Source organism: Silene latifolia, chromosome Y, assembly GCF_048544455.1.
Source record: "Silene latifolia isolate original U9 population chromosome Y, ASM4854445v1, whole genome shotgun sequence".
NCBI classification, from domain to species: Eukaryota; Viridiplantae; Streptophyta; class Magnoliopsida; order Caryophyllales; family Caryophyllaceae; genus Silene; species Silene latifolia.
Window position 1 is genome coordinate 313,225,589 of NC_133538.1, and position 22,330 is coordinate 313,247,918.

Below are 22,330 nucleotides of genomic sequence, written 5' to 3' on the forward strand. Positions count from 1 at the left end.
TTAGCTTTCCAACGCCACCGAAAACACTTCAATCGGAGTTCTATAGAGGAAATTATGCCCGAAATACGAAAGGTTGTCGCAGAAATCCGCGAACAAGACCCACACTCGTTATTCCTCTTTCCACTTTGATTTATCATTTACCTCATCACCTAGGCACATGGCAAGTTGACAACTTGATTTTTTTTGCTTGGAGCCCAAGGCCTACCCTCATAGGCATGTGACTACTTTACTTAAAGTAATAGCCTAAGGTTTAGCCTCGGCGAAGATGTTAATGTCGCCATTGACGAGTGAATCTTCATTGTTATCCGCCATTGATGATGATGATGATGATTTAGTTGAATTAGTGTTTGCAAAGGGATGAAATTATAATATAGAGAATGATGAGGCAGTTAGGGTTTAAGAGGGATCAGATGTAAATTGGGGATAAAAAAGATAATTAAATAGTGTTAAATAAAGAAGAAGAAGATTAAATGAAAAAGAAGAAGAAAAAGAAGAAGAAGACAGATGATTTGGTTGAATTGAGAGGTTAAGGAGAATAAAGAATAAGATGGAATGGAGAAGAAGAAGGCAGCCATATTAAATAAGAAGAACCGGAATTTGCAGGTCGCTTAAGTAGGCAAGTGCAAGCTAGGAAGATTGTGTGATAGTTAGTATTATTATGGGTTAATATGAAGGTTGGATTAATGTAGGATGAACACCAATATGATGGATTATTCATATGAAATAATTCTTTAAAATATACCTATCTAATTTGTACTTTGATACCCATTTTGCAAATATAATTAGATAAAAACAGATTTCAATTAATATTTGACCAAATAGTTTCTGTAGATACGATTTAGATTCATCAAATTACCATAGGACACGACAAAAATGGAATAGGTATAAAAACGACATGGATGAGTTCCTGAAGATAAAAATGTCTGCAAAAATGTATTGGAAAAAGATGTTTTGACATTATTTTGGTAGAAAAATACGGTGTGAATCAACTATACAGATAAGAGGAAGTAGAATATAGAAAGACAACTAAAAATTACAGTGTAACTATCTATTCTGTAATATAATCTTCACTTTATACTTGCTTTTTTTTGCCTAATTTAGAAGAATAATTCGTGTATATTTGCCTAAATAAAGTTAGCTCTTGGTGGAATTACTTCTGTCAAATATATTTTGTATAATGCTTGATCCGTGATCTATTTTTAATACTTAATTAGTGCTATTATTTCTAGAAATTATATCGTTGAAAAATTAGGCTCTAATTTTGCCCAAATATTATCTAATCTAAATAATGTGTACAGAATATCTATACAATATTATTAAAAGGGGAACTTAAAATGCCACGTACACAATGTCACCTAGCATTAACAAAAAGCCACAAGCCACGTCACTTACTACACATGACATGGCAAATTTAAATGTGGCATGGGGAATAAATATAACATGAATTATCAAAGCTCATATCAAAGCTATATCAAAGTTCAAAGTTCACATTAATTAAAAGTTTTCATATTGTTTAACACTGAGCATTTCTATTAAATGTGTTTTTTCCTATTTAATTCATTTTAGTAATAAAACATGTTAATAAATTGATTAAAACTCTTCATAATACTTAACACCCACAAAATTAATTAATATTTTTTTTCCTATTTAATTAATTTTTATAATAAAATATGTTAATAAATTGATTAAAACTCTTCATATTGCTTAACTCCCGCCATTTTCATTAACATTTTTGCTTATTTAATTCACCTCTTGAGTTTCTCGACATTCAATTATCTTATTCAACCATAAAACAAAATAAATTAAAAATAAAATTTAAATATTGGAATCTATGGTTGTGTAATGGCTATAAAACCTATAATAATACCTATAATCATTTATATTCACTTCAATTATTTATTTAATATCTATTGTCCATTTACCCATCAGTTTCTAAGTTGTGGGCTATATATTTTATGGTTTAATTTATTTATTTAAATAGGATGAGAACATATATTTGTATGTTGTTGTTGTTGTTGTTGTGGTGGTGGTGATGGTGTAATCCTACAAAGTATATTTTAATTTTTATGTTTTTGGTTTTTATGAATTGTTTGCTTTATATCTGAATTCAAATTTAGAAGAGGGAAGAAATACAAAAGACACAAAAATGAGGTAAAATCAAAGATAAAGAAAATGTAAGGTATAAACTCATAAGTTATGAATGTATTGTTTATTAGTAGATAATCTCAAATAAAAGAGCGCATATTTTGTGTTAAATATCAATGAGTTGGAAAGTTTCTGGAACAAATTTTGAATAACAATTTTATTCAAATAACGATAATTTATTTCATAGTCTTATATTTGTTTTCGTAATTGACACAAAAAATATTTATTTTCGTAATTCAAACTATTTGTATTTTTTTAAAAAAGACGTAATTGTCTTGTACTATATATCGTAATTTGTGCAAGAATTTGTTACACATTTATAATCAAAGTTAAACATTGGTGTTCAATTTTACATTTAAAAATAAACGTCAAAATTCTAATAAAACACAATTATTTTGTTGGTTAATTCGTACTAATTACTGATATGTCAATGCCCGTTATTTAAGTACAATATCTATCACCAATTATTCATGAGGTGATCTTACTATGTGGTTTGCTATTTTACAAAATTTCAATTTCTAGAAACTCTAAAAATGTTACACTAAAAACAAAACATCCCGTGAATTTCACGGGTCACAAAACTAGTTCTAGTAGTAATAAGGAGTTAGGCGGGAAAGTCATTTTCAAGAAGGAACCTCCATAGGACAAGTGACATAGTGATTCTTCTATTATACTTTTATATATATATATATATATATATATATATATATATATATATATATATATATATATATATATATATATATATATATATATATAGAAGGAGATTGAATCATGTGAGGCACCCTTCTTAGGGTGAGGCGGTGGACACCTTCTAAACCTTCGGATCTAATAACTAAAGATACTCCGGATCTTTGCCACGTATCCCTATTTAATCATACACTCAAAGCAAATGCCAGCCAATTCTCTCATTTACGACATTTTACTCTCTCTCTCTACTCTCTCTATCTCTCTCTCTTTCACTCGCTTACTCTCTTCACTCTCAACACTCAACTACCGATTTGCGATTAACTTCGTTCATCATCACCCGAATTACACGCCGTTCATCATCGCCGAATCACACGCAGCTTCATCATCTCGATATTTTGATCGCGATCGTCATCATCATCATCTCTCTTTCGGTCGTCCTTTTTCGGATCTAGGTATGTGATCTTCTCATTCGTATCACTATTTTTCTTCATTTTCGATCAATTATTGTAGATCTACTATTTTCAGACGCTTTTCAATCTACTATTTTTTCGATAATGTATTGCTAAATCATTTTCATTATAATGCGAGTTTTAATCATCCTCGAAGAATTATCCGATCAAGTCGAACGCAAAAAATCAATTTCGGAGCATTTTCGATCTACTATTTGTATGTCCTGTTCGCTCTCTTCAATACTTACTTCGTCAATTTTTGTTTATTAGGTTTTTCTCATTGTTCATTGCTTAATATGTTTCGTTTTTGTTAATATTGTGCTTTTTTGTTGTTGTTGTTGTGGTGCTCTGTTGATTCTGCAATGTCGATATAGTTCTGTGTTTGTGTATCATGAAACTTGGAGGTGATATTGTGAATATTGGTCTGATGTGTTGTTGTTAAACCTGAGTTAATTTTGTGAATTTTGGAGTCGTTTTTGTGAATCTGGTGGAATATTTTGTGAATCTGGTGGAATATTTTGTGAATCATTCTCATTATAATGCAGGAAGTTAAACCTGCCTCATGATTGTAATCTTTTTATGATGAGTTTATGTGAATGCTTGTCTGAAGCATAGACCTTATCTTGCGAAACCTATAGACCACTTTGTCCATAGTTGGTCATTTGTAAAACTTCATCTGAATGCTTTACCTTGTTTTGATATGGCTTTTAATCCTACTTATCTGGAATGTACTTATACGAAACATGACATTTTGTGTATGTGTATGGAATGTATTACTTATTATGTTTTAGTTATTTTCATTTATTTTTGTCTGAACTGTTTTAGTTATTTATATGCCTAGGTCAATTGCTCCCGTCTGCGTATACATTGCCAACTATGGACACTTGGTGTACGGGTCGGGTAGTCGATATCTTTGAAGAGGCAGAGTTTGAGCTCATTAAATGGATATGCTATCTTGCTTAGGACAGACTTGCTGACTGTAGGGATAGACTAGTACTGTTCTTTTGAAATATAATTTAGTAGCTACATTCCCTATCACGCAAGGGTACACTTTTAAGTCTTACAAATGTGTTCTTAAGGTATTACTATGCTCAAACTCTGCCTCATCTGTACAATTCCTTGGGTTGTATTAAAACGGAATTTTAGGTTATCTTTCTTTCCATGTACTAGTAGAAAGAATATGTATCATAGATGAAGATGATAACGATGAAGATCGATCCCTACAAACAAGCCTTTCTCACGGCCTATATTTTCTGCCATATCCCAACATTTGTGTTGCTCATTTAGCCCGGCCTTCTAGTTGTGACGGTTTCCTGGCTAAATGAGCAACACCAAATTGTGGGATATGGCAGAACATATATGTCATGAGAAAGACTTGTTTTGGAGGAATCGATTATCTTCATCGTCCTCATCTTCATCTTTGATATATTTGCTTTTTGTACATCTAAAGAAAGCTTGCCTACAATGCCCTTATAATATAACACAAGGAATTGTACAGAAGCAGGCTGAATATGAGGACAGTAATACCTTATGAACACAGTTGTAGGACTTAAAGTTGTACCCTCGCGTGATAGGGATGTAGCTACTAAATTATATTTCAAATGAACCTATTATGTTTAGTTGTCGGTCGGTGTACTTAGGTCTATCACCGTTAGTATTTAATCTTACTTTTGTATACTTGCTAAGGCACCCTTGTATAAATATGTAATCAGTAGTTTTCTATTTCGGATGTTGTATCAACATAATGTATGAATACTATGTTCTATTAATCAAGTTTATTTTCCTTTTATTTTGTCAATCCTCGAGCATCTATCTTTCATAATAACTTCGAATACAACTTTCATAATAATTTATCTGGCATGCACTTGATGAGATTCTGTTCGTCTCTCGATCTTTGTAATGTTGATTCATAATTACGTGAATCCTATATTTGATTTTGTGAATCTTGGAGTAGTTGTTGTGAAACCTAGATCTGCCATTGTGAAACTTATTCATTTAGTTACTCACCTACTATGCGTTCCTATTATTATTTTTAGTGAATTATGGAGTCTTGGTGCAAAGGGTGTGTCGTGAATGCTTTTGAAGAAGACGAATCGTCATTTCGTGCAGCTTATGTCTGTCAAAAAACAAAACGCAATCAGTTTGTCTTTTAAGGAAGCTGATTTGGCAGAAGTTAAATTATCTTCCCCTCGCTATCACTCACAACATTCTGTTTTCAATATTCAAGGAGTTATGCATAATATATTTTCTAAACTTGATGCCTTTGAAGACAAGGCAAATATGGCTATTGTGTGTCGAATTGGTCTCGCTTATTTCTTATTCATCCCAATGCTCCCTGTAACCACCGATATCGCTTTCTCTTGAAATCAACCATGTGGAGGGTATTCTAATTATTCATAGGGGTGCTAACCTAATATTCCAAACGTGCAAATGTTTGCCGATGATAATATGTCACTAAATTCATCCTTCATTTTCACCAATATAACCATCCAAGTGCCATGAACCTTCTGAATGCTATTGATCGCGCTACAATTTATGAGAACTTACGTTCTTTACCTCCAAAGATGATGTCTCTTTCGAACGAGCCACTGCAATTGCTATTGCTGTCAACTTATTTCGCAATTGTATAGATGCATGTTCTATTGATTTACCTTCTATTATGGACCTATAGCCTACATTTGCATCCCTTTTCCTAAAATACTATCTTTGTAATTTTCGACCGAACGTTGCTATCTTGTTTGCCGTGTTCTATTGTCGATAGTTTATAAATATAATGTATGACTACTATGTTTTATTAATGAAGTTTGCTTTGTGTTCTTTATTTTTTGTGAATCCTTGCGTTCCCTATTGTTTCATAATAACTTCGAATGACAATTTCAATAATAACTTCAATAATAACTTCATGCCCCGTTGACATTTCCGGCCCCCTACTGTTAACCCCGTCCCCCAAAAAGGGTTCACCCGTCCCCTCCTAGGGTGTCTTTTGGTCTTGGCGTTGGTCGAATGACTATGTACAGGGGAAAGGGTTTAGGGTTGGATTAGGCGGATCCGCCTAATCCAACCCTAAACCCTTTCCCCGTCCCGTTTTAGGACACCCTACCCCTCTGTTAACCCCGTCCCCAAAAAGGGTTCACCCGTCCCCTCCTAGGGTGTCTTTTGGTCTTGGCGTTGGTCGAATGACTATGTACAAGGGAAAGGGTTTAGGGTTGGATTAGGCGGATCCGCGGTAGCGATCCGCCTAATCCAACCCTAAACCCTTTCCCGTCCCGTTTAGGACACCCGCCCCTACTCGTTAACCCCGTCCCCAAAAAGGGTTCATCCGTCCCCTCCTAGGGTGTCTTTTGGTCTTGGCGTTGGTCGAATGACTATGTACAAGGGAAAGGGTTTAGGGTTGGATTAGGCGGATCCGCCTAATCCAACCCTAAACCCTTTCCCCGTCCCGTTTAGGACACCCGCCCCTCTCATTAACCCCGTCCCCAAAAAGGGTTCACCCGTCCCCTCCTAGGGTGTCTTTTGGTCTTGGCGTTGGTCGAATGACTATGTACAAGGGAAAGGGTTTAGGGTTGGATTAAGCGGATCCGCGGTAGCAGATCCGCCTAACCCAACCTTAAACCCTTTCCCGTCCCGTTTTAGGACATCCGGCCCCTACTGTTAACCCCGTCCCCCAAAAAGGGTTCACCCGTCCCCTCCTAGGGTGTCTTTTGGTCTTGGCGTTGGATCAAGAACAGTTTCAGACTTTAAATCATAAAGCTTATTTTTGAATCCTATATCTTATTTTGTGAAACTGGGGGTTTATTTTGTGCATCTCAGGTCTTATCCCTAGATTCAGACTATATAAATTTTATGCCTTATTTTGTGAATCATAGAGGTTAATTTGTGAAACTGGGGAGTTATTTTGTGAATCTCAGGTCTTCTCCTCACATTCAGACTATATAAATCTTATGCCTTATTGAAAAGAATCCTTGAGGTTATTTCGTGAAACTGGAGAGTTATTTTGTGAATCTCAGGTCCTATCCCCCCAAAATAGACTATATAAATCTTAGTTCTTATTTTTGTGTATCCTTTCAGCTTATTTTGTGACGCTAAAGATGATTATTGTGAAACAGGCTACAAGATGAAGCGACCATCACAGGCGGGTGTGCAAGCAAGCGCTTCTGCACCAGGCATTGTTGAGCAAGCTGTCGCTCCTCCGCCAGCAAAAAAACGGAGGGTGCGTACAAAGGGACTGCCTACAGTGAGGACTCGAATGTCGCCAAAAGGGTTGTACAACTTTCTGAAAGATACGAAAAATCCACCGAGCGATCAGCAGATTCAAGCTATAAAAGACATGGGCTTTGGCGGTCATTAATGATTGAAATGCAGAAAGGTTCCCAGGGACCTTGCTTATTGGCTAGTGTCAAATTACAACCCAAAGAAAAGGGATGGTTATTTGACAAAAACTCCTCAGTATTAGAGGAGGACATCCATCTTTGCATGAGCATTCCAATGGGTTCAAGACCTGTTGAGGAAGCGTCACATGTGGATAAGTGTCCTGCTTATTTAGCTACGTTGGAAAACTTCCGAAAGCAATATCCACACAAATATATCGATGATCACCACGTCTTGAACAAATTATCCATGCAGAAAGATGGTGGAGATGACTTTAAACGAAATTTCATCGTTTACATATTCTCGTCTCTGTTGGGTGGTGTGCAAGGGAATCGCGCAAATTTGAGGATTTTAAAAAGTTTAGGTGATACTTCATCGATTCCTAATTCAATTGGTGCAATTTCATCAAACAGAAGTTGGCTTACCAAGTTGAGTCTTGGCAAAATGAGGAGTGGAGAGATGTCAAACGCTTGAAAGGAGATAATTTTTTTGGTGGACCCATTATGGTGCTCGTGTACATTTACTTGGACCGTTTCGTCTACAAATCAAGATTGGTCAAAAGAAAGTTTCCAACTTGTTGTAATTGGACGAAAGAAAAAATTGCAAAAAGAATTAAACAGGAGTTGAAGGCAAATAAAGGTTTCGGTCAAGGTTTTGTGGAGCCTCCCCTTGTCATGAGCTACCATACACTCGCACCCGCACCTCAGCCACCGGTCACAAAGATTGAGCATGTTCAGTTCAAATCAACCATCCAATACCACGAAGAAGGCAAACCAGATATAGGGTCTGATATTCCACATTGTGGTGACAAGGAAACTGATGGCCTTAGTGATAGTAAGTGTGAGATTGTTCACAAACTTGTCAAGCCGCAAAGGCAATGCAGGCGCACTTTTTTAGCTGCAGATCTCTTGCTATTCAAGCTACGATCAAGCTACCTTCCTCAAGCAGCGGTTTCTACTATGGTGGCAGGTAGTTAATGGTATTGCGGACGGGTATATTTCATCCCAACAAGATGAGTTTGATGAGAATGTTGGGGATGAAGAAAATGCCGATGATGGGAATAAGGAGGAAAATATAGAGATGGTAATAATGAGGATGCTAAGAAGGATGAGGACGGTGAACTGAATTTGGACAACGTGGTCAATAATATCGTTGAAAACACGTTATCCATTGCAGCGAATGTTGTGGAGAATGAGCACGTTGTTAATGACGATGTGGACAGGATGGGTGGATGGTCCGACGCTGATTTACGTGCGGCATTGGAAATTATGGATGACACTTTTGTACCGATTCGTCCACCGATCCCAAAGTGACAAGCAAACCCATTCGAAACGTCGAAACCAAGATTGCCAACCCCAAAGAGATTGCCCACGGTGGAGGCTGCTGCAGACGACGATCATTTTTTGTCTTCTCAAGAAGACAGATCTTCTATTGATCCTCAGTCCCAGCCAACACCAACACCAGTTATCGAACTAGCCGAAACCCCAATTGTTATTGATTTACCTGATACTCCAATGATTCCAGTCGTCCATCCAGCATCTCCGAAACTGTGTGTGGAAGAATCTGAGCAATTGCCTGAAAAACCATTGGTCACTCACCTGTACATTCGTCGTCGTCGTGGAAACCATTTGTCAGGTGATGAAACCACCGGTCCATGCCAGAAAGCAGAAGAAGAGGGACCAGGTGAGGAAAGCATAAAAGGCGAGGAAAGAATAGATCAGTGTCAGAGGGAAGAGGATGAGGGAACCAGATTTCCTACATTCCCGGTACCATCAGTTTCTGATCATGTTGATGTCAATAATGTTGATGTCAATAATGTTGATGTCAATACTCCTGCCATTGTGCGTCCTAGAAGAGAGATAATTCCAGCTCACGCCTATCGATCTCCGTATCTCCAAAGAAACATCGGTGTTATACTCCTTTTAATAGGGAGGAGAAAATACTGTTGGATTTCGGGCTTTGCTCAACAGTAGGACAAAGGTATTTGACTATGAACTTGTTTTGTAAATATCAGGTCTCATTTTGTGAATCAGACAATTTATAAATCGTAGGGCTTATATTGTGAATCCAATAGATCGTTTTTGCGAATCGACGGCTTGTTTTTGCGAATCGATTGTTTTGATTGTTGCGTGCAGTGATATTCTTTTTCAAAGTAACACTGAGAGATTGACAAGGAGCATGTTGAGGACTATACCTGAAGGTGATCGAGTATGTTCTCAAGTCAGTAAATATTTGGTGTGAGATCCTAAACAGTAATGAGAAGTTGAAATCACCGGATTCTCCTGTTCGTTTATTTGTTCCATACTCCAATGACGGTGTTAGTTCCCCCCCGGGTTGTCTGGAAAATATTGATGTTTCTTCAGTTCAATTAGTAAGTTTTGGTTTGGTGTTATTATGTTTTGTGAAACCTATTTTCATCTTTATGTTCTTCTTTTCATTTCATCTTGTCTTGTTTTCAGATTTGCACTCCAATCATGTCTACATCATGCCCACCGTTCTTCTTTTGTTTCGACCTTCGATGGAATAAATTGACAGTCATACACCCTATTAATGGAGTAGATGTTAACTATTCTGATTATGTGCAACCTACGGTGCGTCTTTTCCTCCATTTCTGGTTATGCAAAGCTGTGAATTTACTTTTTTTCGTGAATTCACGATCAAAGTGTTTGACAAGCATGTAACACATCCACATAATTAAGTGCTAATTTAGGTTGTGTCTGTGCAGAAAGACAGGCTCATTAATTGGGTTTCACCAAGATTCGCAGCAGATGGGCGACATGATGCCTGAGTTGTTTATCCCTCCTTCAATTTTGAAGTCTGGTGAAATGGATACCGGCGTCTATTTGTTTCACTGTTGAGCATTACAAAGGGAACAAAACGATTGTCCTTTAATTATAACTTCAGAAGATACCTTTACTTAACCTTGTGAACCCGAGAGTTAGATTTGTCGACACTGGAGTTAATTTTTAAAAACACAGGGCCAGTTCTGTGAACTTTGGAATAATTATAAGGACTTTTTGTTTTGCATTTATAGGTAAGTCAACTGAAACGCTATGCATTGAAGTTATGCCTTCGAATTATGACCTCCGGTGACAACATGTTGAAAGCTACTATCGAACGAAGTGCAGAAGAGTGGAATTGTGTGCCTATGTATGACCTATTCCCTTGTTAATCATGTTTTGTGAATCTTAGATGTTATTATTGGTTTTATATGTTGTTCTTAATTTCTGAATCGTGGGTCTTATTATGTGAATCAAAGATCTTGATTTGTGAATCACAGTCTTAAGTCATCTTATTAATATTTGACAGGGGCTACCGGCGTCTACCTTATTCTGAAGACGACCTTGTGAAGTTTATTTGGCACCGCAAAGGAAGAGATACAGTCACACAGTAAGTATTTTTCCCCTTTACTTTTATTTTTTTGTGCTTTTCCCTTGCCCCTTTACTTTTATTTTTATTTTTATTTGGATAATTCTAGTAATGTTTCTTAATGTGCCTTACTACAGCGAGGCTATGGTGCGTACTGAGTGGATGAAAGTCACACGAGCGGCTTTATCTACGCTTAGACCGCGTCAGTGGGTTATGGATCAAGTAAGTAGACTACTATCAGCGTTCATTTCATTGTATTATCTGTAATCTTTTGTTTCATTCCTAATATTATTTTTTTAGGTGATTGATATGTTTGGGATTAGGACGACACTTCATCGACCAGATCTTCTGTACTTGCCATCGACTGTCATCGTGGTTAGCTTTGAACTTGTTTTAATATTCAAGTATCTTGATTATCCCAAATTGATATGGTTTGTAAAATCACCTTTTGTGGTATGTAGAACTGTACGAAGAAGAAAAACCCTTGTATTTGGAATCAATACATCAAGGGGACATACAAACCGGTGAATGGTGCCACAATCCGAAAGGTCTGGTCCCTCAACAATATTTTTTTTTTTTTTTGTGGCGGACATGTAGGGCTGTAAATTGGAGACTAATCTTTATTATATCAGGTTTTTATACCGCTGATCAAAGACAGACATTGGTGGGCTTGTATATGCGATATGGAGAGTAAAACGAATTACATCCTCAACTCAAGCGCGAAAGTACAGTCTTATGATGTACATAATACAACCATAGACACAGTATTAATTATTTGCCTAATCTAACCCTTGACAGTTTGTGAATCAGAGTATATAAAACATTTTTAGTGTACAATCGCATTAACTCGAAACATTTTCAGGTGGCCAAATTATCTCCTATTTTGGCAAGGAGTTCCCCGTCATATTATCCCATGCGGTTTCTGCACTCTCACAGGGTTATAACTCTCAAAGTTCCTCAACAATCAAATAAGTAAGTTATTCCCTAATGTGTCCGCTTTACGGAAATTAAATATTGTTTACTAAACAATTGAACACTATACTACATTCAGTTTTGATTGTGGAGCTCACGTGTTGAGGTATTTGAGTATGTTGGACTCGTGAGCTCGGTGATTGCGTAATCCGGACAATTATTAGGTAAGAAACAAGTTGAACAGTATACGTACATGAAATCTGTATTTGAAACTGTGTTGTTCATTAATTTCAACTATAATTTCTTACAATTGCAGAGAATGCCAGATTTTCGAAAGTCTGTAATGATGCAACTACTTTCATGGGATGCAAATACTAGAACGGTACAGTCCCGGTTCTTTAATAACTTTTGCATATCAAATCCCCATTCATTCATAGTATCCGCGATATTTTGAATAGTAGCGAGCCATGCTTGTCCGTGTATATATTTTGAAATATTTTACGTGTTTTCTGATATAGGAGTATAAGTAGCAAGATGTGCTTGTCTATGGTGGTGAGATGATGTGAAGTAGGGAGATCGTTCTTCAGTGTATGCTTCTCTGGTTGGGAATTTATTCTTCATGATTGTCTTTGTGAGCGTGTAGTAGAAACGGGGCAGCATTTATTCTTTTGCTGTGAGTTTTGGGTGTTATGCAGTGTATACTTACTTATCTCTGGTTGGTTCGTCGGAGGCATTTGTCCCTTATGCGTGGAATTTAACTTGTGGTGGATACAATCAAGTATTATGTTAGTATAGTATTAGATGGTATATGCAGGATCTATCAAGTATTCTAGTGAATATGTTATTAGTCATTTAGTTGGGTGCTAATCTGCTTATTTAGTAGATCTCCTTTTGTAATAGTTGATTTTAATCAATAGAATTGATTAGTCGCTTGAATTTGTGAAATTTGACGTGGATGATATTCGGAGGTGGATAATTGAGATACGAGGACGAGGATGGGGAGGAGGATGTTAATCATGGTTAATTAATGTTTCTGTAATGATTAGTGGGAAGTTTTGATAAGTTATAGTAAGAGTTTGTGAGGTTGGTGGTTAGGAAAGGTGTTATATACAGTTGAATAGAGGGTTAAGTTTGGAATTTTCTTGGGTTTTGTAACAAGGTAGGAGTAGGACTGTTTTTACCTGTTCTATTAAGGTGATGAAGGCTCCAGCCTGGAGGAATTCCTATTTTTCGGGTTATTTGGATTTGGTGGTTCTCGGTGTCTTTCACACGAAAACATACATCACACACCGAAATCATTTACTCGTCCTCGTATCTCAATTTGACGTGGGAGAAAGGCTATTTTCCTGTTTCGTGACGATGTTTTACCTCTTGTATTCACAAAATAACGTCTACAATTCACAATAATTCATTTTATATAAGCCATATGATTTATAAAGCGTCTGATTCGCAAAATGAGACCTGAGATTCACAAAAGAATGTCTGAGATTCAAAAAAGACGATATTCACAAAAGATGGATTCACAAAACAAGTCGACAAAATGAGACCTGAGATTTCCAAAAGAATGTCTGAGATTCAAAAAAGACGATATTCACAAAAGATGGATTCACAAAACAAGTCGATTCACAATATTAGACCTCGGATTTATATATTGTCATTCACACGGTAAGATTCATGAAATAACGTCTATAATTCACAATAATCCATTTTATATAAGCCAAGTAAGATATTTAAATTGTGTCATTCACAAAATAAGACCGTTTAGCCAGTCGACCGTTCCTTTCTAATAAGATTACGAATCTTCCTAATAATCGCGAAAATTAGACCTAGGATTCACAAATTAATACCAACAAATAAGATTTCCTGGTCTTTTGTATATATTAAGATTTAAGATTCATAAAACAACCTCTTACATTCACAAAAGAACCTCTCAGATTCACAAAATAAGATAAACAAATAAGATGTCCATATTTTTGGAAACCAATAATATGTTGCCAAACTAAAAGACTGCTCCTTTCAAAATTGTCAGTGTCTTCTTCAATCATCATATCTATTTCTCAAGGCTTAAGAAGACTCTTTCCATCATTCTTCATCCTCATCCCCTTCCTCTTCTACCTCTTCGTCCGGTAGCTCTCCCTACGTAAAAGACAAAGCTGGAATTAGAAAGATGTTTACAAACATTAGATGTACAATAATAAAAGTGAGGATCATGCAAAATTGGGTGACACGGCGTGAATCACATTCATCTTATATAAGCCAACTGTTGTCATTTATGTTACAAAGTGAGGAATTATATCAGGTTACTACATACAATCAGTCTCATTTCTGTGATTCACAAATAAAGATATGTGATTCACATAATAAGACCCACGATTCATATATTGTCTCCTACACAAAATTGGACCCAGGATTCACAAATTAAGACCTGGGATTCACAAAGCAACCTCTGGGATTCTCAAAATAAGATAAACAGATGAGATGTCCAGATTTTTTAGGAAACCAATAATACGATCTAAGACTCACAAACCAAGGTCGAAACAAAACCACCTATTTTGAATGACATTAACCTAAATTAAACCATTTTTGCCACTCCAACAGATAAATAAAATACTTGATTAATATCAGATGTAGTTGCGTAGATGAATACAAACCTGATTCACTGGAGGACGGTCTGCAAAATCATATGGACAATTCCTTTTGTCGTGGTTACCCTTGCGCTTACAGTTAGCACACAACCTTTTTGCTTTTTCCGCCTTCTTGATTGCCTTATTTTTCTTGCTCACCAACCGTTTACCACAGCCTTTGTTCCTAGACACATTAGGCGGTAAGATGTTGGTTTCTTCTGGAACCTTGCAGCCCAGTAGAAGCTCAATTTGTTGTTGTTTTGTCAACGGTTGAGTGTTTCCCTCTAGTTTTGTCCTGAATTCCTTGATTAACTTGGAAAACTCTCTCACATCCGACTCTTCTTTCCTTTTGAGCATACCAACAGTTAACTGAATCTCAGACCACACCACAGACATTCCAATCTGTTTTGTACTGGTATTGTTGTATTTCTCTATCAGATTCCCATTCCAATCATAAACGTCACTTTTGAGTGCATTCTTGCTCCACCTTTGCAAAATATATTTATCAGGTATGTCCTTAAACTTTCCCGAACAAACCCAAATGATGTGACTGCATAAAATACCTCTCCTTTCAAACAGTTTACATGTGCACCTTACATCATTTGTGCTTCTACTGCACTCAACTGCAAATTTTAGTCCTTTCTTTGCATCCTCAACTAACGACACTTCAAAGTTCGTCACAGGATTTGGCGGAGTGTATCCAACCAAACTGCAGGTATTTATTGAAAGCTTCACCTGGTTTTGGAACTCATAGAACATCGCATGGGTATAGCTTCTCACTGCTTGTGTCTCCCATTTTGACCCATACAATGTTTCGGGGATTGAATTCGCATTCTCCTCTTCACGGAGCTTCAGCGGGTGCTTTTGGTGGTCGGTGGCGCTTTCATAGCGCACCAAGAACTCGATTAATGTCCCGTATTTATTTTCAAACCGCTTAAAGAAACTATTAGCACTCTCTGACCTTTGTGTAGTTCGTAGTAAACCGCCCATTGGCACATTTCTAAAATAAGCGGGTATCCATGTGTGTCTATCAGCGAACTTCCCATTCAACCACGTATTGTCTTCCAAGGAGAAATCGTTCATGACTTTAAGCCACTTCTCTTCAAATTCCCCGGGCTCCAGGTCATCGTCCCATACAACACCGTTCAGACGGGTTAAAAAGTCGGTATCTCTACAAATTTTACTCCCAACCTTGTCGGTTATTTTCTTCATGATGTGCCACATGCAAAACCGATGTTTCATTTGTTTTGAACTTAGCTGCAATGAACAAAATCAAATTATCGACCGTCACCATCATTTTATAATAACTAAATTCACGCAGTTTCACATAACAAAGTCATACGATGCACTATTATGTAAATCTCAAGTCTTATCCTCCGATTCGGACTATAAATCATATAGCTTATTTTGTGAATCCTATAGCTTATTTTGTAAATCTGGGGGGTTATTTTGTGAATCTCATGTCTTATCCTCGGATTCAGACTATATAAATTTTGTGCCTTATTCGCGATATAAGTACGTGAAACATATTTTTACCCCGGTTCACAAATTCATGATCTAGTTTCGCATAATAAGCACTACGATTCACATAAACAAAAAACCAATCAAATTATTACAACCATCATATTTTCCAGTGCCAACTAGAATCAACAAAACAGATGTAGGATTCACAATTTAATATGAAGTTTCACAAGTTAAGAGGTACGATTTGCAAATTTCGAAACATACCAGGCTCGCTTTAATTATTCCTGGGTCTTCGTCGGTGATGATGTAGTTAGGCTCTTTCCCACCCATAGCCGCCAGAAATCGGTCAAATACCCACATGAATGACTCATCGTTTTCATGTTCTATAAGCGCACATGCAAATGTGATTGACCTTTTATGATGGCCAATGCCCGTGAAAGGCGTGAAGGTCATGTTGTACTTGTTTGTACCATAAGTTGGGTCGTATGAAACTCCTTCCCCAAACAGAGCATACGCTCTTTGCATGTCACAATCCGTCCAGAAAATCCTTGTCAATGCGTTCTTGAAATCTTTTTCATAAACAAAGTGGAGCCCTTTTGTTTCAGCTAGGGTGTCTAAGCGTGATTTGAACATTTCCCCATCATGACTGTTCATTAGACACTTCATTTCCCTCTGAAAATTTTTGAATTGCTTGACTGTTGCCCCGACATTTTGAAAACCACCCAATTGTTGAGTGCATAGTTGGTGTGCTAGGACCAACATTTGCTTTTGAATGGCTGACAATCATTTACATATGAAATTCATTGATATTTTCAGCAAGTTTCTCAAATTCCTTATTTTTCACAACATCAAGCGGGTGATTGTGACCCTCAATAAACACGTCAACCATGTACTTGTTCTCATGGAACTTGAACTTTATCATTCTTTGGACACCCCCCACCTTCTAATCTTTGTTATTCTTGTGGTTGACCCTTTGTTGGAACTCTCTGCCTCTCCTCCACCTTTTTTCACCCTACGTTTAGCAAATTGGTTTTTTCGGTTTGCTCTTTGTACCACCTATTTCTGTTATTTCGATGCAACGGATTCATCCGCCTTTTCTGCAACACCGTTAGGGCGGTCGTCTTTTCTTCTTATTACAGCCTTCCCGATTGCAAACCATGCACTTTGTTATGATAATATCATCACGAAACCTTTTGCTTGAAGATTTCCTTGATTTAAACCCACAAAACAAACAGACGTTTCATAAAACAAAGATCGGCGAGTCTAAGTCAATAAATGTTTTCCCAATCGCTGGTGTAAACTTTTCATCAATCCTATTTATCCATCGTTGGTCGCCACTCGGTGTGTAAGTTATAAGAGTAGTAGGTGTGGAAATAGTTGGTGCTTGTAGGGCTTGTTAAAACAAAGAGGTAGAAGCTTCACCGTAATTAACATTGGAATCAACAACTGAAAATTGTAGATTCACAAAATAAGCCAAAAGTGCAAGATAGGAGATTAACTAATAAAGTTCCACAATATTAGCATATAAGGTTCATAATCTCTGCCACAAACCAAGTACATATATGGTAGCTTAAACCAAGCAACTAGCTTCATTAAGCTAGTAGCTTAAATGACCCTACCACAAAATTCAACCAATAAGAATTAGTTTGCTTAATTAACATATGAGTCAAGCTAGTTAAACTTTTGGCTAAACCATTGAAATGAATTAGTAGCTCAAAAATAAACTAGCTTAAAATGTGATGTGGCAATTGTAAGCTAGTTGAAACTAGCTTACCATTGGACTTGCTCTTACTCCCTTTGTCCCGGCTATTTATTGTCCTATTTCATTTTTCGGTATCTCGGTCAATTGTAGTTCTTTTTATTTTAGGAATGCTTTGATGAACAATTTGATCATTCACACCCAATTTGGTCCTTATGTCATTTAATAATTGATTCTCTCCTCTTCCCTTGGTATTTGTGTCAAAATCAAAGGACAACAATTGATCGAGACAGAGGGAGTAATTACTCTGTAATACTAATATAATGAGTATATATTTTGGCATGTTTGTAGTGGTTTTCTTACTTTCTATACGAAATAATTTTTTAAAATTAAAAAATAATAAAATTACTTAATGCATGATAAGGAGTAGTACACACGCAAGTAATTTGTAGGATACTAAAACACAATCTACGGGGAGTTTGGAGCTACACCCAGGGGCGGACACAGAAAATTATTGTAAGGTGGGCACAAAAAAAATTCCCCCCCCCCCCCCCCCGATAAAATAGAAAAATAATTGATTTTAATAATTTTTTAATTTAAAAATTAATATTTTATTTAAAACTTTCTTCCAAAATGTTTAAATTAAAATAAATTTACTTTGTAGATAATGATAGTAATATCTCTTACAATAAGAGATATTATATTCTACTAATTAAAAAACCACTAAACACAAGTGGTCCAATTTAACAAAAAATAGGGGCACCAAGAATCGAACTTGGTACCTTGATGAGGCAAGCAACTTGGACGCTCACCAACTTAGCCACGCAAACTTATTGCTTAAATGTGATACTTTCAAAATTATCTCTCTAAAATTCATGGTGGGCACGTGCCCACCCGGGACCCCCTAGATCCGCCCATGGCTACACCAATTGTAATTAAACAATTATGGATTTGAGGTGAACTAGGAACCTATTATATACATAGTACTTGGTAGTATATTAATGCTTGAATCTACTACGTAAAAGGTAAAAAGAATCCGGCTTCTTAACCTTATTCCCAGGTAAGATGGCGTTGCTTTTAATTTGTTGTGAACCTTGCTTGTGATTGTTTATTTAGATATTGTTGAGATCATTTGAGAAGGATTCTCAACATATACTTCGTTATTTCCATCAAGTGCGAATAAAGATGTAATACTCCCTCCATCCTAATTTTATGGTGGTAATTATGCAAGTATCAGACCGAATTTTTTGTTCGTATCTAGTGTATCACACACGTTTGGTTTTGCGTTGCAGATTAAGTTAAGTTACTCCCAATGTTTTAATGTACTATGTTTATTGGTTATTTATGGCCAAACTAATGGTCTTATATGCAAGATAACAACTTTTAATTTGTGTGTATTCTTATATATCACTATATAGGAATTGTATTACGTCTAGCTGTGTAGGTCTTTTTTTGATAGTATTAGTAAAAGCGTCAAAGATGTTAACCTTTACTATTTCTTAGACGAGAAAAAATTATACACGGCCAATGCACAAGATAGTATCCTTATCATTAATTGATCATTTTTTAGTATTATTATGGATAATAGGTTATATAATTGATCAAATTACACTCAAATTATTTCTTACAAAGAAATTTAAACAAATGAATCACAATATGTAAATAGATGACTAGATGGAGGGAGTATAACTTAACAATTTGCTTCAAATATACGTGCAATATTCATTCAAAATGGACATGGTAAAAAAATTGAGAATATAATTAGAAGGCAAAGCAGTACATGTAAATTGAACGAAATCTGTAATACTTAGTTTAATCATTTAGTCAACTAAGTCATACGGAGTGTTGGCATTTTATTAAGCATGATGTTGTTGGGACTGTCTTGGCTATTCTTAATGGTAATAGTTCACCAGAGTTCCTGAATAAGACCTTCCTAGTTCTTATCCCGAAATCTAGTGCCCCTGAAACGGTTGAGAACTTCCGACCGATTAGTTTATGCAATGTTATAATGAAAGTCATTACTAGATGTATCACTAACCGATTAAAAAAGTTCATGGGAAAACTAGTGGGTGACTTTCAAAATGCATTTGTTCCTGGGAGGAATATTGGTGATAATATTTTATATACAAATGAAATATTACAAAAAATTTCTTCATCTAGGAATGGTAGGATGGGTAGGATGGCCTTCAAAGCTGACATGAGTAAAGCTTATGATCGGTTGGACTGGAACTTTATCAGGGGTACGTTGCACTTGATGGGATTCCCTCCTAACTTCATTCAGCTGATTATGAAGTGTATCACGACCGTATCTTATGAAATACTGGTAAATGGAGTTCCTTCAAGACGTATCTACCCGAGTTGCGGCCTTCGTCAGGGTGACCCTCTTTCCCCTTATATATTTGTTCTTTGTACGGAAGTTCTCTCTTTAAACATTCTACGTATGGAGAAGGAGGGTCTTATACAAGGAATAAAGGTCAGTAGAAACAGTATCCCTACCTCCCATATGCTCTTTGCGGATGATTCTATGTTTTTTATTGAAGGTAGTTCTAAGAGTTGCGAAAGCTTGGACAAAGTTATTAAGGACTATTGTCATGCCTCTGGCCAGGTTATTAATGATAATAAGTCCTCTATGATGATAAGTTCGTCCTCTAGTCTATCCTTTGCTCGAAAATGCTTGAAAACCTTCAACATACCGTGCGGCACTAACTTAGGCTCTTACTTGGGTATTCCTACAGACGCGGGACTCTCAGGTGGGAATAGAAGTAAAAGGGAAATTTTTGAGTTTATCATAGATAAGGTTAGGAAGCGATTATCTTCATGGAATTGCATTCTTTTATCGCCGGCGGGCAGATTGGCGTTGATTTCTTCTGTCTTGTCCTCCCTCTCTGTTTACTTTCTATCGGTATTTAAAATACCGGTAAGTGTGACAAAAATATTGGATGCTATTTTGTCACATTTTTGGTGGTCGGGTCATAAGAAATCTCCTTCTATTAGCTGGTGTAGTAGGCTTTTCCTAAGTCAACCCAAAGGGAATGGTGGTTTGGGTATTAGACGTATGAATGAGTTCAATCAAGCACTCCTAGCAAAGATTGGTTGGAGGATGCTCACTCACCCAAATTCTATTCTCAGTAAGTCTATTGGTGTTAAATATGGCTTAAAGTGGCGGGATGGTGACTTGCGTTTTAATGATGGAAAGAGTAATTTTTCGTGGGGATGGAAAGGTATTGTTTGGGGCCTTCAACTCATCAAACCTCTTTTAGCATGGAACATCTCTCCATCTTCTGATCTTGGTGTCTGGAATACTAAATGGGTTCATGGCACCGTGCTGAAACCACGGTGTGTAGAGCTTCTAATGGATTCACCCAACTTGTGTAATTTGAGAATCAAAGATCTTATTTGTAATAGTAACAGTTGGGACCATAGACTCGTGTCTATGTCTTTTGATGAATCATCAGTGAATGACATTCTTGCTATTCCGATTCCTTGCTCTCAAGGCGGCGATAACTTTTATTGGTCGGCTTCGTCATCCGGGAATTACTCAGTTAAGATTGGCTATCACATTGCTCTTCAAAATTCCTGGAACATTTCAGCTTCCCCGAAGGACCGTTCAAGAGTTCCTGCTGCGTATATGGGTGTTTTTCAGAAAATCCTATGGAACCTTCCAGGGCCGAAAAGCTGGACCATTGTCATGTGGAAACTTCTCACTGAATCGTTGCCCACTGGGGAAGGATTCCTAAGGAGAGGCTTTGATGGTCCTTTTACTTGCGTCCTTTGTGATTCACAAGAAACGGAATCACCTGACCACCTGTTCCGGGACTGTTCATTTGCTAATAGAGTTTGGGCTGGAAGTCTCCTGGGGATTAGGGCACAATCAGGTGGTAATTTGAGTCTTCGGTCTTGGGTTTGCAATTGGCTCTCTGTCCTCTTTAAGGCTGATAATAAGCATGAGGCTTGCCTCTCCTTTTTGTGTACCTTTTGGACTATTTGGGTGGTAAGGTGCAGAAAGATTTTTGATAATACCGAGTGCTCCCCTATTGGTGCTATCTTATTATATCAAGACTCCCTTAACTTAGCTCTTTCTGTTGAAGATGGGAAATTGGGGTCCACAGTTTCCCAAATACATATGGAGGAGGACTTGACTAAACTTAGGAATGGAGTTTCATTTCCTTTGATTCAGAGTTCTGTGAGCTGCCGTCGGTCTAATATTTATGTGGATGCGGCGTGGTCTAAGGAGCTTGCTGCTGGATTTGGTGGATGCATCATTCTTGATTCTAATGTTGTGTCTGAATTCTGTATGAAAGGAAGGGCTGAGAATGCTGAACAAGCGGAAGCTATGGCAATCAGGGAAGCCTTAAAGTGGGCACTTTCGCGCAACATCCTTCATATTAACATTTTTCCTGATTGTCTACAGGTTCTTGCTCAAGTCCTCCGGTTCTCTCAACTCAAACATTGGACTAGGAATACTATTGGCGATATAATCGATCTAGCGGCAAACTTTCATTGCATTTCTTTTGCTTCCGTTCATAGAATTTGTAATAAAGCCGCTCATAGGATAGCTAAGCGTGCGATTAAAATGTAGATCTCGTTAATCCGATTGTCAAAAAAAAAAA

The 22,330-nt window shown here is 36.9% G+C and overlaps 2 protein-coding genes across 2 annotated transcripts; one reads left to right on the top strand and one right to left on the bottom strand.

Moving 5' to 3' along the window:
• Positions 1-14,015: 14,015 nt before the first annotated feature.
• On the bottom strand, positions 14,016-16,943 carry LOC141631205 (protein FAR-RED IMPAIRED RESPONSE 1-like). Its single transcript, XM_074443907.1, has 4 exons — positions 16,889-16,943; positions 16,286-16,797; positions 14,585-15,814; positions 14,016-14,069 (listed from the first exon to the last, which is right to left on the bottom strand). Exons 1-4 carry the CDS (start codon positions 16,941-16,943, stop codon positions 14,016-14,018), a joined length of 1,851 nt encoding a protein of 616 aa, XP_074300008.1.
• A 2,830-nt stretch (positions 16,944-19,773) lies between these two features.
• On the top strand, positions 19,774-22,299 carry LOC141631206 (uncharacterized). The gene has a single exon (XM_074443908.1). It carries the CDS (start codon positions 19,774-19,776, stop codon positions 22,297-22,299), a length of 2,526 nt encoding a protein of 841 aa, XP_074300009.1.
• Positions 22,300-22,330: the final 31 nt, after the last annotated feature.

Coding starts and splice junctions, on each gene's coding strand:
- LOC141631205 (XM_074443907.1), bottom strand. CDS start 16,943: ATGATAAAGTTCAAGTTCCATGAGAACAAGTACATGGTTGACGTGTTT. Junction 16,798..16,888: donor GGTTGACGTGTTTATTGAGG/GTCACAATCACC, acceptor AATGATTGTCAG/CCATTCAAAAGCAAATGTTG. Junction 15,815..16,285: donor GAATAATTAAAGCGAGCCTG/GTATGTTTCGAA, acceptor TGTTCATTGCAG/CTAAGTTCAAAACAAATGAA.
- LOC141631206 (XM_074443908.1), top strand. CDS start 19,774: ATGGGAAAACTAGTGGGTGACTTTCAAAATGCATTTGTTCCTGGGAGG.